The 15,343-nt window shown below is 38.5% G+C and overlaps 3 protein-coding genes across 5 annotated transcripts; all 3 read right to left on the bottom strand.

Annotated features, from left to right (window-relative positions):
- Positions 1-894: 894 nt before the first annotated feature.
- rbm5 (RNA binding motif protein 5) lies at positions 895-9,591 on the bottom strand. Of its 3 annotated transcripts, none has more exons than XM_015024166.1 (25): positions 9,448-9,591; positions 9,158-9,205; positions 7,930-8,104; positions 7,692-7,853; positions 7,515-7,584; positions 7,038-7,111; positions 6,251-6,334; positions 6,000-6,060; positions 5,578-5,643; positions 5,328-5,488; positions 5,129-5,226; positions 4,942-5,029; positions 4,782-4,850; positions 4,574-4,640; positions 4,078-4,172; positions 3,841-3,994; positions 3,022-3,116; positions 2,752-2,931; positions 2,507-2,647; positions 2,337-2,423; positions 2,054-2,245; positions 1,890-1,964; positions 1,704-1,804; positions 1,466-1,595; positions 895-1,380 (listed from the first exon to the last, which is right to left on the bottom strand). In XM_015024166.1, the coding sequence occupies exons 2-25, from the start codon at positions 9,172-9,174 to the stop codon at positions 1,255-1,257; spliced, it is 2,568 nt and encodes an 855-aa protein (XP_014879652.1). In that variant the 5' UTR covers positions 9,175-9,205; positions 9,448-9,591; the 3' UTR covers positions 895-1,254. The 3 variants fall into 3 exon arrangements, with proteins under 3 accessions (XP_014879652.1, XP_014879654.1, XP_014879653.1); XM_015024168.1 differs by having other exon boundaries at positions 1,255-1,380; positions 7,692-7,850; XM_015024167.1 differs by having other exon boundaries at positions 1,255-1,380; positions 2,337-2,420.
- Positions 9,592-11,164: 1,573 nt separating this feature from the next.
- brk1 (BRICK1 subunit of SCAR/WAVE actin nucleating complex) lies at positions 11,165-12,762 on the bottom strand. Its single transcript, XM_015024170.1, has 3 exons — positions 12,553-12,762; positions 11,734-11,816; positions 11,165-11,651 (listed from the first exon to the last, which is right to left on the bottom strand). The coding sequence occupies exons 1-3, from the start codon at positions 12,668-12,670 to the stop codon at positions 11,625-11,627; spliced, it is 228 nt and encodes a 75-aa protein (XP_014879656.1). The 5' UTR covers positions 12,671-12,762; the 3' UTR covers positions 11,165-11,624.
- A 1,168-nt stretch (positions 12,763-13,930) lies between these two features.
- On the bottom strand, positions 13,931-15,332 carry gpx1a (glutathione peroxidase 1a). The gene is made up of 2 exons (XM_015024169.1): positions 15,017-15,332; positions 13,931-14,648 (listed from the first exon to the last, which is right to left on the bottom strand). Exons 1-2 carry the CDS (start codon positions 15,239-15,241, stop codon positions 14,298-14,300), a joined length of 576 nt encoding a protein of 191 aa, XP_014879655.1. The 5' UTR covers positions 15,242-15,332; the 3' UTR covers positions 13,931-14,297.
- Positions 15,333-15,343: the final 11 nt, after the last annotated feature.

Below are 15,343 nucleotides of genomic sequence, written 5' to 3' on the forward strand. Positions count from 1 at the left end.
GTACTGTGAAATGTGTGAACTGCTTAACCTATTTGTTTCTCATATTCCTTAAGTTTGAGCTGGTATGAACTGAATGAACCGGACAGACGGATAGCAACAGGAATCCTTGTTACTTAATTTGGCTCAGAAAAAGCTTGTCCACAGGTTTTGCTTTTCCTCCTTCAGAGCTCAGCATTTGGACAGACTTTACAAATAAGGGAAAAGGACAACACACTAGTTTATTGCAGTCCGTTTTTTTTTGCTTGTCAGATTATAATCTTAAACTTTAATGTATTTCATTTGGAATGTAATTTACAAATACAGAGCAGATTATGTGTTTTATCACATAACTCTGACATGTAGAGGAACCCTACTTGGTTTCGATATTTCAGCACATCTGAACTGATGGATCTGCTCTCATCCTTGACAATAATCCATATATTATCTAAAGTCAGGGCGTGAAGCGCACATCTTGAATTCCTCAAGAATCTGGACCCTTGATCTCCAAATGAAAAGTAAAACTTAGCATTTTTTTTCATCCAAACATTTTCCTTCCACTTAACTTTTGTAATCATTGCAGGTACTCAGCTTCTTCAGCAACAACATAGCAGCTTAGCTCATTTGTGAAGAGTGTCTCAGAGTATCCGCTGAATCAATGTCAAAGCAGTCTCCAATTCAACATCAGCCACAATCTGAGTTCTGTGTTGAAAATCCCTTTCTATGGGTCTTACTCCAATTTGATAAACAGAACTTTAGAGTTTTCATCATCTGCCAGCAATAATCTATATTAAAGTAAGTCTTAAATTATCAGTAGTAATAAATCTTAACACGCATAATAGGTTCACTGTCTGAATTGAATTACTGAAATTTAACTTTACACTTTCAGCTGACCTGTCATTACAACAAGACTCGGTCTTATGTAATGATCCCAACTTTAATCTCATCTTTTATTTTCTTTACATTTGACAAGATCTCATATAAACTGTACAGTCATGCAAAGACAAACTTAAATCTAATAAAATAAAATAAAATAAAAAAAACAAACAGCAATGTAAAACAACAAAGACAACTCATTATGCATATGTACAATTTATAAATTAGATCCTTTACAACCTCAGGTAACTAACAAATCTCTGGTGGTCCATTTTGTGACAGTAAGTAAACCATTATGCGTCAAACAGAGTGGATTTATTCAACATGAGTCCGTTTTCTCCTCTGCGATAGTTTAGCTGATATTTCACAGATCACACCAACGCAATCAAGTTAGAAAACGACTCATTCCAATTCTGTGAAGCGGGCAAACATTGCTTTCCGGACTGCGTCTTTGTATGTATCTGAAGCAGACAGGGTGTAGTTGGTTCCCTTGGTGCCAAGTCCAGCTCCTTTAGTTCTCAACTGTGCCTGCAGGGGAAAAGGACAGGCATCAGCACGCTCTACGGTAATTAATGCTGCTCAGTCGGATGGAGCCCGTCGTCTCTGGGTCTACCTCTATCGGAGCGGTGATGCCCTGCTGGTTGCGACCAAGACCTTTCCCCTCCTTCCAGCCCATCGCTTGCAGCATCTTATTCCCAATATTATCACTGGTAAGGCCATCTTTAGTGGGCTGCTCATAGTTTCTGCACAGGTAATAAACCAAATATTACATTTGTATAGTAAAACAAAAAAAAATAAATAAAAAAAAGTACAATTTGTGTCTTAAATAAAATACACAACAATGCTCTTACACGACTGGTGCTGGCTGGTTGAATTTCTTCTTTTTAGGCACTGGTGGTTCTGGAATGCCGTATTTTTCTCTTCTCTCAGCTGCTCTGTCCCTGTATTTTTGCTGATGCCAAAAATATATACATTTCAAATTAAAAAAAGGTCAAAGTAAGATGAACATAACCAAGCATATGAGTGTATTCTCAAACCTCTGTTTCTTTCCTTTCCAACTCTTCCAGCTCTGCTTCACTCATTTTAGATCTGCGGAGAACTTCAAGGTTTTTCTAAGAAAACAGATTTTTTTTTTTTTTTTTAGTTGGGACTGTTGAAATTTGAAATAAATCAGTCAGAAGTCAGTAAGTTAGGGTGATACCTTGTGAAGGTCAGAGAGCTGCTGATGTCTCACTAAACCCTCTTTGTTGGGGAACTGTCTCCTACACAGCAGACAGGCCATCTTCTTCCAGTCTGTCAGTTTGTCCAGACTCAGGTCACCGCCATCGGATTCTCCTCCTCCGACTCCTTCCTCAGGGTCACTGTCTCCACTGTAGGCTGCCACCAGGCCACACTAACCCAACACACACACACAGAGGCAACGTCCCATAAAAAACAGATAACTCGGAGGCCACACCTAATGAAACTCCAGAAAGAGGAAATACCTTGGAAGAACTGGCAGAGTTTATAGGAAGTGCTTCCTCTTCAGCGCACCTCGCAACCTCTTGCATGAGTCTGTCTAGACCTGCCTGCTGAAGAGTCATTCAACACGTTTAATCTAAATTTGTCAACCATTACCCACTAGGATGTTTACTTGTTGAATCTTATGAAATACCTTCTTCTCAAACAACGTGTATCCAGCATCAGCTGCTGCTGCCTCCTTCCTCTCTTCTTGACTGATGGGCTGAAAGCTACTTTTGAAGTTTTCTTTCTGCTTATTGAGGCTTTTAGCCCACCGTTCCATGTCTTTAGCAATCTGAAATATTTAAAAATCAAAGTTTAAAAAAACAAAACAGTGATAAAACGGATAAAGCTAAACAGAACAGATAAAGTGCCTTAAAGTGGGATTTACAAAAATACCTGCTGTGCAGTCTTGCTCTTTGGTTTCTCTTTTTTCTCTTTAGGCTCCTTGTTGCCTCCCGCTGAGCCATTTGCTGTTTTATCATTCTGCCCAGCGTTTATGTTGCCAGAGGCCGGTACATATGTCTGTTTCTCACTATCCCAGTACAGGTACTGCTGAGTCTGAGTGTTGTAATAATACTGCAACATAAAGCAGTGATGTACAGAATCAAAACATTACGAAATCTCTCCAACCAAACTGGGTGATATTAAGGACTTTGTGTTACTTACTTGTGAATTTGGGTCGTAGTAGAGGCCAGTCTGAGGGTCGTAATAGTAGCCAGAGGACTCATCATATTGATAGGTAGATGTATCAGGAAGAGAACCTGTTGATTATGGAAACATCAAGTTAATACTTGTTAATAGAATCCTGGTAGGCGCATTAAAAAGTTGTGATAGTACCAGTTTAGGATATTTAGGTTATTACTGCTGTATAATAAAAAGTCCTAGAAGTTAAAGAGTCATCAGAAAACCTTCACCAAGTCCACTGGTGACTAGTGGACTTAGTTTAGCATCTTCAGTATCACTCAGGCAATAAGAAATCAGAGAAGGTACATATAGGCAGCTATGTTTTCTACAACACATTAAAACATTTGTTGTTAATTGGGGCTCAGACAGATGAGACTGGGTCGCTACGGGCACTAATTGATAAGATGTTAAAAATTTGTTGTGCGTTTCATGACAGTAAAACCCTGTTTTCCATCAGCTGCTTTATCACACAGCGAGACATCATCTCGGTTGCTACCATGAATATTCAAAGCAGAACGGTTATAAACAAATATTATAAATAGCTGACTGTATCTTTTTTATCAATACTTCAGAGTAAAGTCAGAATCAGCTTAAGTTTGCATTGGCAGGTCATCCATTCAACTCTGATCAGTGCCTCCATCTGCTAGAAAAAGCTAGATTCAATTGAAACCGACCAAAACCTATTTAAAGTAGCTCAATTTTTCATAAAATTGTAGTTTTAAAAAGTAAAATTAAAAAGTCAGATTGTATCCATTACAAAAAAAAAAAAAAAGTATATTAAAGCAACAGATTTGTCCGTACCACTGGTGGACTCCGCCGCCGGTCCAGCAGCTGGTACTGCACTGGCTCCATTAACCTGGGCAGCAGCTACAGCCAAAGCAGGCAGAGCTACAGATTCAACAGCTGCAAGTCCTGGCTGAGGTTTTGCCTCCAGTTGCTGAGCAAGAGGCAACGCCTGGAATTAGAGTTTAGATGTTTTTTTTAGAAGTTGATATTGTTTTTCAACTTCATGTAATTCATTACAACCGATGACATTACCTGTACAGCAGGTGGCGCAATGATATGTGGTTGGTAGACTTGTGGACTCTGCGATATCACAACGGCAGCAGGAACCAGCTTTACACCCGGAGCAGCTAAAACCACAAAGAAAATCCAATTATTACAGCATTCTGAATCGTTAAAGCTTTAAAGTGAAGTAGAGCAGTAGAGTGTTGCTGTGGTATGTGTACACAAGAAGATGTCCTGCAAGTTTTAAATATGTCCCTGTTCCAACACAGCTGAAACAAATGTTTACTTCCACACCTCTGCAAAACTTCATAACATGCTGAGGAGAACATTCGTCCATTTGAATCAGCTGAATTAAAACAACATATTTAAAGCATGCAAGACAGCAGCTTTTGAAGAGTTTAGTTAAACAGTCCTGTCCTACATAAAGTAACGGATTCAATTGTGAAAAAACGGAATATTAAATTAAGACAAAAGTTAAAACATTACACCTTTATATGATCTAATGTGGGAAAAAAAGGCAATTTACCTCCTAGGATTCCATTTCCCTGACAAGTACTGGCTGCTGTTCCTTGATGATAATATGTCTGGTAGTCCTGTAAAACATCCAAAGCAAATGTTAATGTATAATTTAAACATATGACTTTCCCGTTAGTCTTGGATTCCTACAAATGAACTCTTTTCTACATATATAAGTGTATTTTTACTCCAAATATTTGGCACTTTGTTGAACTAACCTGTGACAGAGGAGCGTAACTTTCCTGCAGACAGGCATACTCTGACATCCCGTCTGAGCTCTGCTGTGGCTGGAAGGTGGAAAATAGATTATTAATGTGTGATCCCAACAGCTGCAGAAAAACAAAAAAAAACAAGGCACTCTGAGAAAAATGGGCCAACCTGAGCTGATGACCACTGTGCTGCTGCAATGGCTGTGCTGGCCACAGAAAAAGCACTGACACGATTCCCATCAGGCAATAAGAGGTCCCTAGTTAAGACAAAAAGTTAAATTACTTTGTGCTCAACAAAAGTGGTAGTTCCATAAGTACAACTAAATGCCTTTTAATGCTTTACAGAGATGACTCACTTTCTAGCACTCTTAGCATAATCCACCCCGATTGTTTTCCCATCCATTTTCAGTGGAGGTTGCAAACCTTGTAAGATGGTTAGCAGCTGGGAAGCTTCCTGCAAAAAGTTGAGATATCAAATTTAAAATGGTACATTTAGACCACTGGGTTGTGATTTGTGTTGATAAATAATTCAATATGTATCCAAGGTTGTTTTACCAGAGGGGAGGACAGCTGAACAAAAGCAAAGCCTCTGTTCTGGCCTGTTTGCTTGTCCTTAATAAGGCGAATGTTATTGGCTGACAAATTGGCGTATGGCGCCAGCGCTGTCAAAATGGTGTCCACCGTGGTCAGAGGAGCAATGTTTCTCAAGATGATTGCTGTAAAAGACGACAAGGATTCACTTTAAGAAAAGCCAATCGTGGATAATCGTTTTAGCTTTTGGATCTGGAAGAACAAGAGCTCTTACTGTCTCCATAGAAATCACCAGTGGGCTGAAGTTCAGGGAGCCCAGCAGCATTGCCCGCTTCACCATCTGTTAGGAGAATCACAGAAATAAAAATGCCATTAACATAACCTTTAATGATGATTTAAAATAACATTTAAAAAAATTAAGTGCTAAAAACTTGATGTTTTCAGCCTTGAAAAATATAAATTACACCAGGAGGGTCAAAAATTTAAGGGAGCTAATACTAATACTTCAGGAATTACGTGGAAACATTGGACTTCCCTTCTCGCTTATGATGGCTCCTTGTCTAAACCCAATTTAAAACTGAAAATACTTTTTAAGATTGTACAGTTACTGTAACAGATGTGCTAAACCTCAACACTCTCAGCCCAGGCTGTGCGGATGTCTGCAGTGGTTGGCCTCTTGCTGATTCAACTACTTACCAGCTTTAGCTGCTCCACACCTGAAGCACTTCAATCGCCTCCGGAAATTGTACAGGCCACACTGCAAGTAACCGTTCAAATCATTTTTATTAAAAACAGCTACTAAAGCCCAGAACAGAGCTACCGCAGACAAAAGGAGGTCTACTTTGATGCTAAACTAACCTGAGACACAACTTAAGCTTTAACAATTGTACCAGTGCAGAAAAGATTGGACTGGACTGAACAATGGTAAAAATCAGGGGTTTACTTACAGTGTTGCAGAGCCAGTCTTCATACTTGTTCCTAGGGTGACTGTAGTGCATGTCCACAACTTTGCCTTGGATGACCAGAAGTTTCTGAAAGAGGAAACAACAATCACTCAAGAGTTCATGGTGGACTAATATCTAATCAATTGGGGCAAGCAGTGTTGGAAGGGAGAGAATGGGGAGAGGGACCCCCAGACAGCCTTTGAGTTAAAGACAGGCACATGATGTATAAGTGAGCATGATGTAAAGAAGTTTCTTTAGGTGTTTGGGACCCGCGTGCCCAGACTAGGCTGGAGCAGAATGTATAATGTGATCCTAATAGACACAGCTGACAGCTTAAAAAAAAAAGACAGAAAAAAAAAAAACCATGAGCTTTTCCATAAAAAAAATGAAAACATTTAAAATTCCCATCTACTGAGGACTAGGGCGTAAAAAAAGATAACACTTAAGTCTTCAAATGGACACCGAAATTTGAAGTAAAAAAAAAAAAAAACAAAAAAAAACGGTGTGCTCATAATCTTAAATACAGAGCTCACAAAATGTGTCTGCTGTTTAGTATCAATGCTAATAGTAAAACTAAACACTTTGTTAATGTACGAAGGTTTCAGATCAAAAACAAACAAATAGACATCTCTGGTTATATTTAAGTCAAACTGTTTTGATGTGTGGTATTCATTCTATGAGTTATTTTCCTACAGTTTCCACACTTCATATTCAACACATTCTGGTTGCCTTTAGAGTCAATTCTCCAGATCCCCAAGATTAAAACTAGACTTGGCGATTGTGAAGCAACCTGATTGGTCTCCATCCATCTGGTAGCATCTTGCAAGTGATAAAAGTCCACGAAGGCGAAACCACGGCTTATACCTAGAGACAGCATTCAAATATAGACGGGAGGTGTGTTAGTTAAGAGTCCATGGGCATATTATTCAAAGTCTTCCACAAACTGCTTCACGACCCAGGCCAAGTTTGGTACACAAAAGGCCACTCCTTAGGAGTTTTACCATAGCAAGAAATCCTGCTGAATACCACACTCTTAGAGTGGGTCAGTCAACTGAGCTCAATAACTAGTAATGCCGTACTTACTTACCTTGAACCGATCCACAAAGTACTGAAACAGTAAGTCTTGCATTAAAGTTTTACATCTGTTTGTTTCACACAACTCTCTCCTATGTGCTATGGGAAAATGGGTCTGAATGGAAGCAGATTGGCCCTATGGTCAAAGCCTGGGGGTGGGGAGTTAAGGGTCCAGGGTTCCTCAGGTTCTCACCTGTTCTCTTTTTCATCAGTCTGACATCTATGGGCTGGGGTCCCTCCAGTTGGTCAATGGCAAAACGAATCTAAATTATACAAAAAAAGGTACAATTTACATTAGGACTCACTGTATCTTAATAAAAACTAATTTACTCAAACTAAATATGCAAAACTGATATTCAAAATCACTTACATCCTCCTCAGTGGTGTGAGAAGACAACCCCCCAAGCATGATGGTCTTACTCTTCCTGTCATCCCCCGGTTCTCGTCTGTAATCCTGCTCTTGATAGTCACCGTCTGAGTGATAACCATCTTCTGATCTACTATCACTGTTCCGCCGTTTCCTCTCTCTCTGCTTCAAAACAAAGCATTAAAGTTTAATATCAGCAACCAAAATAAGAACACAAATGTGCAAATATTTGAGCTCATACCTCAGGACTGTCTCGTGGTCCTCTGCGGTCTCCATCATAACGATCACGCCTCTCTTCACTCCAACGTCTGGAGTTGTGATCACGGTCTTGGTCTCTGTCCCGTCGGTCTCGCCAGTCTGGATCATCACGGGACTGTTCTGAACCGTATCGACCACTACGCTCAGTCCGACTGATTCTGTAAGACAGCGGAGAAAAACATCATTACAAACAAACTACTTGACTAGAAATTTATGTTCTTTCATGTTTCTACCGACACAAAATCCTCGCTCTGACTTCAGAAAACCTGAACCGCCCCAACTGCAGTTTACCAACAGGTCACAGGAAGGAACTGCTTTTATCAAGAGCTTGGCTCAGGCTCATGGGGAACAACAATCATTCAAAAACAATGCAAGCACAGTCACTGCACTGCTTAGAGCAAACTATTGCCCTCTTAACCCAAAACAGTTCTTTAACATGCTTGCACTTTAGACTAAAAGATGTTTAACACATATTGTGTGTATAGCTATACGTCGACCACACTCATTTCCACTTCTTTGATATACTTTATTTTTGTGTGGATATTGTCAGCTTGACCTATGATTTATCAAAGACCAGGAGCAGCAGGCTTGTCTTTGCAGGGTTATGCAACCACATTTAACCTTTTTGCATAATGTGCATATGTGTGCAAAAAGACTCTTGGATTATCTGATTGGATGTAAATACTGAGTTTACAGCTAACAAAGTAGCTCAATGTATGGGTGTTCTATGGCATCTGGTACTTCCGGCATTTTTTACATTCAACTCGATTTTGGTGGTGGCTGGTGATTGGTGGAAACCAATGAATCCCTACAACATCAGTAACACATAGGTTTTTAAGAATAATAATAGTGCACATCTTTTAATTAATGACCAATATTTGCATGTATTTCATTTAACAATTATTTTCAAACTTGGCCTCGACATTAAAGAGGTCCTAGCTGAAGGAGATTTAAAAAAAATGCATTTCAGATATATCTTGGCTGACCTAGCATATCAAAAATAATTTCCTTACGAGGCAATAATGTTAGCATTGACGCCCTTCGCTGCAAGAACAAGGACGTACCTCTTTCCGCTTTACTACTGATGTAACTTCGGCACCATTTTACAATTGAGCTTATAGTGAACGGTCGTTCTCTAGAATACAAACATTGAATCCCATCTTATGTTTTAATACCACTGAACATAAGAAGCGCATTCTGTTTAGACTTACCTCTTATCAGCACCCATTTTCTTAACGGACTCTTCACTCCTGCAAAATCTACAGGAAAGAAAGAATCTGAAGTTTACTCATTGTTCCCTTCCCACAACCCGTCTAGATATTTAATTTAATTTAAAGCACATTCATTCACAAACGCATGTTTCCAAGCCAAATGAACGCAGGGAAACCATGGTAAAACACAACATGGAGCCCGAATATTTGTTGGAAAAGGACAAAAAACAACGACGTCACCCAGTACAGAAAACTCCTCTATTTTCGACCTTAGCAATAAAACAACTCACCGACGTATATTTCTTTACAACGACGCTCTTTTAATAATTACTTTATCGCAGAAACATTCAAACAATTACAAGAAACAAAACTCATTTCACGTCGAAAGGCTGCTGACGACACAGACGACGATGGAACCTTCTTTATCCCAAGATGCACTGGGGCAGCATGTACAGTAGAGGGTTTATTATTCCGTGGTAGAGTCTCGCAGGCAGTCATTGTAATCAGAATATCAGTTTTAAAACTGTCATAGTTTTGTGACTTACATTAAGTCGGGATTTAATTTGATACACAATTTTAGAGCGTTAAAACCCGGATTTACATGTTTCTTTCCGAGTCAAGCGACTTTGTTCCAGTGTTTGCGCTTTGGATTTTGCCTGCAAGTCAGAACTGCGGAAAAATTATGTTAACACGGCGCCATTTTGCGAGAGCCTTACTATTATGCAATATTTACAGAAGAATGTTTGTGACCTTATAGCCACAGAATTTTACAATGTTTATGTGTACCTTTATTATTAAGAATATTAGTGCCGCGTCTGTATCATTTCGCATAAAGGGATTTAAGTTTCTCTAATTGGCTTATTCTTTCGTTCTGGGTTGTCATAAAGTAAATCAGGATAATATATGTAGTAGTAGTTTTTAAACGACATTCTATTGAATGTGGTCTAACCAAACCAGTCTTAAAATTAACCTCCTTCACTACCATCAATTGAATGAAAGGCTTAAACTGTGTTTTATTTTCATTAGTGAATAATTTTCTTTACTTTTATCTCTAGGTGATACTGCTTTCGAGAAAAAAGTTCAGATTACATAATTTACACATTAAGCAATAAACAGCAAGCCCAACAGAATAGCCCTTCATAGAGGCAAGTAAGGTGGTGACATCTGGAATGACTTACAAAAATGACATGTTTCACACATTCACACCTTCAGGTGGACATGTGGTAGTCCAAGTGTTAAATTTAGACCTTTTTTTAGTTTTCACTAACATAAAAGATTTCGCAAGCACAAGGTTCTTGTACAAAATCTGCTGTTTGTGGAGAATAAATCTTTCTCTATTTTTTAAAATCGCCATTGCTGTAGATTAACTCTGTTCAGTACTGACCTGTTATAAAGTGAAATTTACAAGATAGTCAATGTACTGTAATACCAGATAAGAAAAAGCATTTGATTAATTTTTCACAAATTTAATGTTTGTTTCACCACCTTCTTATGTGTTTGGAATAAAGATATGTTTTTTAACAATATGAGGAGGTTTTTTTAAAATAAATGAATACTTTTTTCAGTCTTTTCTTAAATATGTGTAAAATATAAAACAAAAAACTTTGACCATTGTATGTATGTTAATTTTTCTAACTACAGTGCATCAAAGATGGTCTACAGCTGTTAGCTGTGTGCTAAACAGGAAACCGACCAATAAATGTTGACTTCAGAATCAGCAACCATCCTGTGACGTTCAAGTTGAATGCAAGCAATTATTAACTATGGATCTAAACTCTGTATGTGGTAGCTATCTGTACTGTGCTGTAGCGTTAGAGCACTAGTCATATAAATGGTTAATGCTGCAAATCATTTGTCGAATGCTTTGTTCAACTGTGCATCTTTAAGAGTTGTAGATGATACCCACTTCGGACTGTTTTATCCATTTGAGTTCTCCTGAAGTTTTCTTGATGAATTTCACATATTTATGTTTAAGCTGCATATGGCTAAGCAGAGATGAAACATAACAACTGTTCATAATTTATTACAGTCTTTAAAGTTTCATCAACACTAAACAGTTAATGTACAGGCAGGTTTTCAATTAAGGTGACTACACAATTACTTGTTCAACTTGGCACACAAGAATGTTCTCTTTTTTTTCCTCCATTCATTTCTGATTTGGTAATGACACTGTACACATAATGCTTACAGCGAAAAACATTACTAAGCCCCAAGATCTGTTGAAACCAATACTTAATTGACCTTAATTTTTTAAACAAATAATGATGTTTGTGTCAAACAGACCCATATATTGTATACAAATGTGTCATGAGTTAAAAACAACACAATCTTTCAGCCATACAATATAAAAAATGGTCCACATGATCCCCCAATAAGGATGGTGGAGTCCAGCACATTTAGTCCAAAACGCTTCAGGGTGGAGGGTGGGGAAGTAGTTTGAAGATGTTAGGAATTCCCATGATGAGATCTAGGTCAGGGTCTCTCCTTTGGTCACCTGTATCAAGATACAGTTTAGTTTAATGGTTAGATCACTTGGAGTCAGCCAAGCACAAAGTCCATGTGATTCCTATACTTACTCTGGCCTCTATGTATTCAATCCTTCTCTCCAACGCTGTTAGCTTTTCGTTGAGGGTGGCCAGACGAGACCGACAAGACATATCTGTAAGAGTTTTAATGAAATATGACGTTAGGGTTATTAGTATGCTTAAGATGCAGACATCTGTCTATCAATTTTATCACAATCCTGTTCATTTACAAAGCATAATCCCCAAGAGCTGCTGTCCTGCATGTTTAGAGGTGTTCATGTTCCCACAAAGATGATTAAAGGATGGATTAAACTTTTCTATTTGTCATCACGTTTCCTTACTATATCCAAACATTACTAAGCACAATGTAAAATGTAGGACAGGAGATCTAGACTTAAGTCGTTGCACTTGTTCTGTTAGTAACAAAACAAGTGCAAGTTGTTTAGTCTTCATGATGTATTTATCTGGAATAAGTTGTGCACGTAACACGATTTCTAGACTAATACGACCCGTTAATGGAATTTGTACAGCTCCAGCCATCAGCTGTTCACTCAGTAAACACGGCCGACTAAACCTGTAGAACCTGTTTAAAAAACATCACGCTGTTACGCTACCCTACCTGCGTAATTTTTAAATTAAATTTACTCTTAACCTTATGTAGATAATATTTTATCTACTAAATTTGCTTTAAAACGTCCTAAGAAAACAGGAAGCTGGAAGCTAACAGCTAGCTGGGAGTGGCCATTAAAAACATCAACATCATTGCTAGCAGAAGCTACAAAGCTAGCTCAACTAGCCAACCTGATCTTTTCAATCAAATTTTATACTCTAAGATGATCACATTCAAGACTTCGTTCGCTGAAATCTTACCGAACGAGTTGAGGAAGTCAGCAATTTTCTTAATGCTGCTAGTAATCACTTCTATGTACTCTCGATTTGCCCAATCTTGATGAATCTCTCTCTGTACGGGATCTTCCTGGCCAGCCATGTTGGATGAGATGCAGCAGCTCCGCGTAGCACTTCAAGCAGGAAGCATCGATCAGACGGCTGTCCCTTACTAGTAATGTCGGCACAGAACAGCGAGAAGAGTGGGGAATGTTTCACAGAACCCAAACAGGGGATTAAGTCAGAATTCATCACGCTTATCTCATATTTAATTAGTATTCACTAAAGGAAGTAAGGAACAAATGACCTTACTCATTTAAATTTGGCCTTCATCCTTAATTTACGCTTTTTCATTTGAACAAAAACCTCAGAGCAAGGATTTTCTATAGTAAGACTATAACCACACTGTTGTTATAACGTGCCACTTTATTAGGTACATCCAGAAAAGGAACAAGTGTAAAACACATGAACCTACCATTACTCAAATTCAACATTCAGCCAGATATTGGAAACACTTCATACATTTTTGACCTTATTGAATATGCCAGAAATGGTTACATTCAACAAACTAGTTTTGAGATTATTTCAGCCTTGTGACCTGGATTATCAGAAAGTTCTTTGCACCTATTTATAAAGCAATTTAAATAACTTCCTCAGTGTTCTTCATTCCTGATCAACATGAAAATACTGTAACTCTAGATAGGAACTCCATGTCATTTCAAAGTAATCCTTATATTTATACGTAACTATAGTCACTGACATCTATGCGTTACTGCTCATTTTGATACTAGATATGAAATTTTGGCCTACGCATTTGTGAGTAATGGAACCTCCTGCCTTTGTAGAACGGTATAGCATTTGTGTATGAAGATAAAATGTATTCCTACATTTATTGGAACTTGAATTCATGAATTCTGCTTTTGTGAAACAGTCCTTGAATTTGTTTACTGTTGTACAGGAAGCACCTAATTATAGATTAACTCATAAGAATTTCTATAATTTTGTCCAGAAGAGTAAGTCAGAACTAGTCAGTACTAGTTAGCAGTAGCCCTTCTGAAATTAGGACATAAAGCGTCACCCTAAATTCAATTACACAATTTGTACTGCAGGACCTTCTTGTGCTTTTTTTTTTTTTTTGGTGTATTTCAACTGCATTTATTTTACTATATAGTTTTTGCTTTGTTGATAAATGTCTCTTGGTTTCCGTCTGGTTGCTCTTCAGCCCAACTTATTTTTAATGTGATTTTCAAATAAATCAATGTCAGAACTCAACTTACAGCTCCATCTAGGGTGTAAATAATTTACACATCACTTTTTTGTGCACATGAATTATCTACAGTTATATATGAAATGCACTGAGTCTTTTTGTATAAATTGCATTTTATTCAAATAAAAAAAATGCTCACATGAAACATGCACAATTTCTTTTCTTTTTCCCCCCAAATAGACATTGTAGTATAGACAGTGGTAAAGTCAGACATTTACATCTGCATCAGAAACGTCCTACACAAAATGGTTTCCAGGAGTCTCTTCATTAAGTAAATGGGTTCAAGAACCAAGAGTGTACCACTGAAAATATCACAATCTTTGAAATATGTTTTATTTAAGCTGTTAGCTGGGAAAGCTAGATAAGATACCCCAAATAGGCGTGCCTGCTGATAAGACTTTCTGTGAGGGAGGGGTCACAGCCGACATTTTCAACAACCAGCCGTCGAGTGTCGCAGCCCATTTTACTTAATCCTCTTCAGCAACTCTCTAATGTCTCCCTCGAGATCAATGGTGAGAAAATTTCTGCTGTAGCGCTTGTATGGCTCACCATCGGCACCAATCAGGAACTTCTCAAAGTTCCAGGAGATGTCACTCCTGCACACAGGGCTCCAGATGATGAACTTTGGGTCGTTCATGAGAGACACAGCATTGTCGCTGGGGACTGGAAGTTTCTCCTTCAGATAGACAAACAGGGGGTGGGCGTCACTGCCATTCACATCCACCTTTTCAAGGAGCTGAAAGTTTGGTTCAAAGCCATTCCCTGGACGGACGTACTTCAGGGATCTCAGGATTTCATCGTTCCTTGCGTTCTCCTGTTATGCATAAACATGAACATAATTATAGATGCATTGAAATGCAATAGAGAAAACTGAGTAACTGTTGAGCGTGCATTAAAAAGTGAGAGTAATAAAAGCAATTCAGTAAATAGGTTGCGTCGTAATGTAATTAGGTGAATTTTGGAAGCTTGTGGAAGTAATTTTAATCATAGGATATACACTGATCTGAAAAGTTCAACTTATAGTGGGTAAGACCTTCAGATAATACATAGAAAACAGAGGGTGTAATAATGGATGGATTCTTTTTTTGCACTTGACTGCCCTTACATACTTAAAAAAAAACATTTTGAATGCAGGGTTTTTATATGAATATTGAAATTAATTTACAAAAACGGAAACCTTACCTGATGTCCAAACTGATTGCAGGGCACACCCAGGATAACGAGTCCCTCGGCGGAGAAGCGAGAGTGAAGCTCGTTCATCTGCGTGTAGTCCCTGACTGTTGTTCCTCAGAGGGACGCTACATTCTCAATGAGAACAACTTTCCCCTTCAGTGTGGAGAAACTGAAGGATTCACCGGACAACAGCTTTGCTGTCAGGTCGTAGAACCTCTTAATATTCCCAGCCATTTTTTGCGACTTCCTAAAAGTTGGATAGGGGTGTAGTGAACTTTCCTGTCTCCTGTCAACACGTCTCAATCGACTCCACCCCGCGCTTTAAGAGAGGCGGGG

Source organism: Poecilia latipinna, unplaced genomic scaffold (assembly GCF_001443285.1).
Source record: "Poecilia latipinna isolate Pla-1442-1.1 unplaced genomic scaffold, P_latipinna-1.0 Scaffold3556, whole genome shotgun sequence".
Lineage (NCBI taxonomy): Eukaryota > Metazoa > Chordata > Actinopteri > Cyprinodontiformes > Poeciliidae > Poecilia > Poecilia latipinna.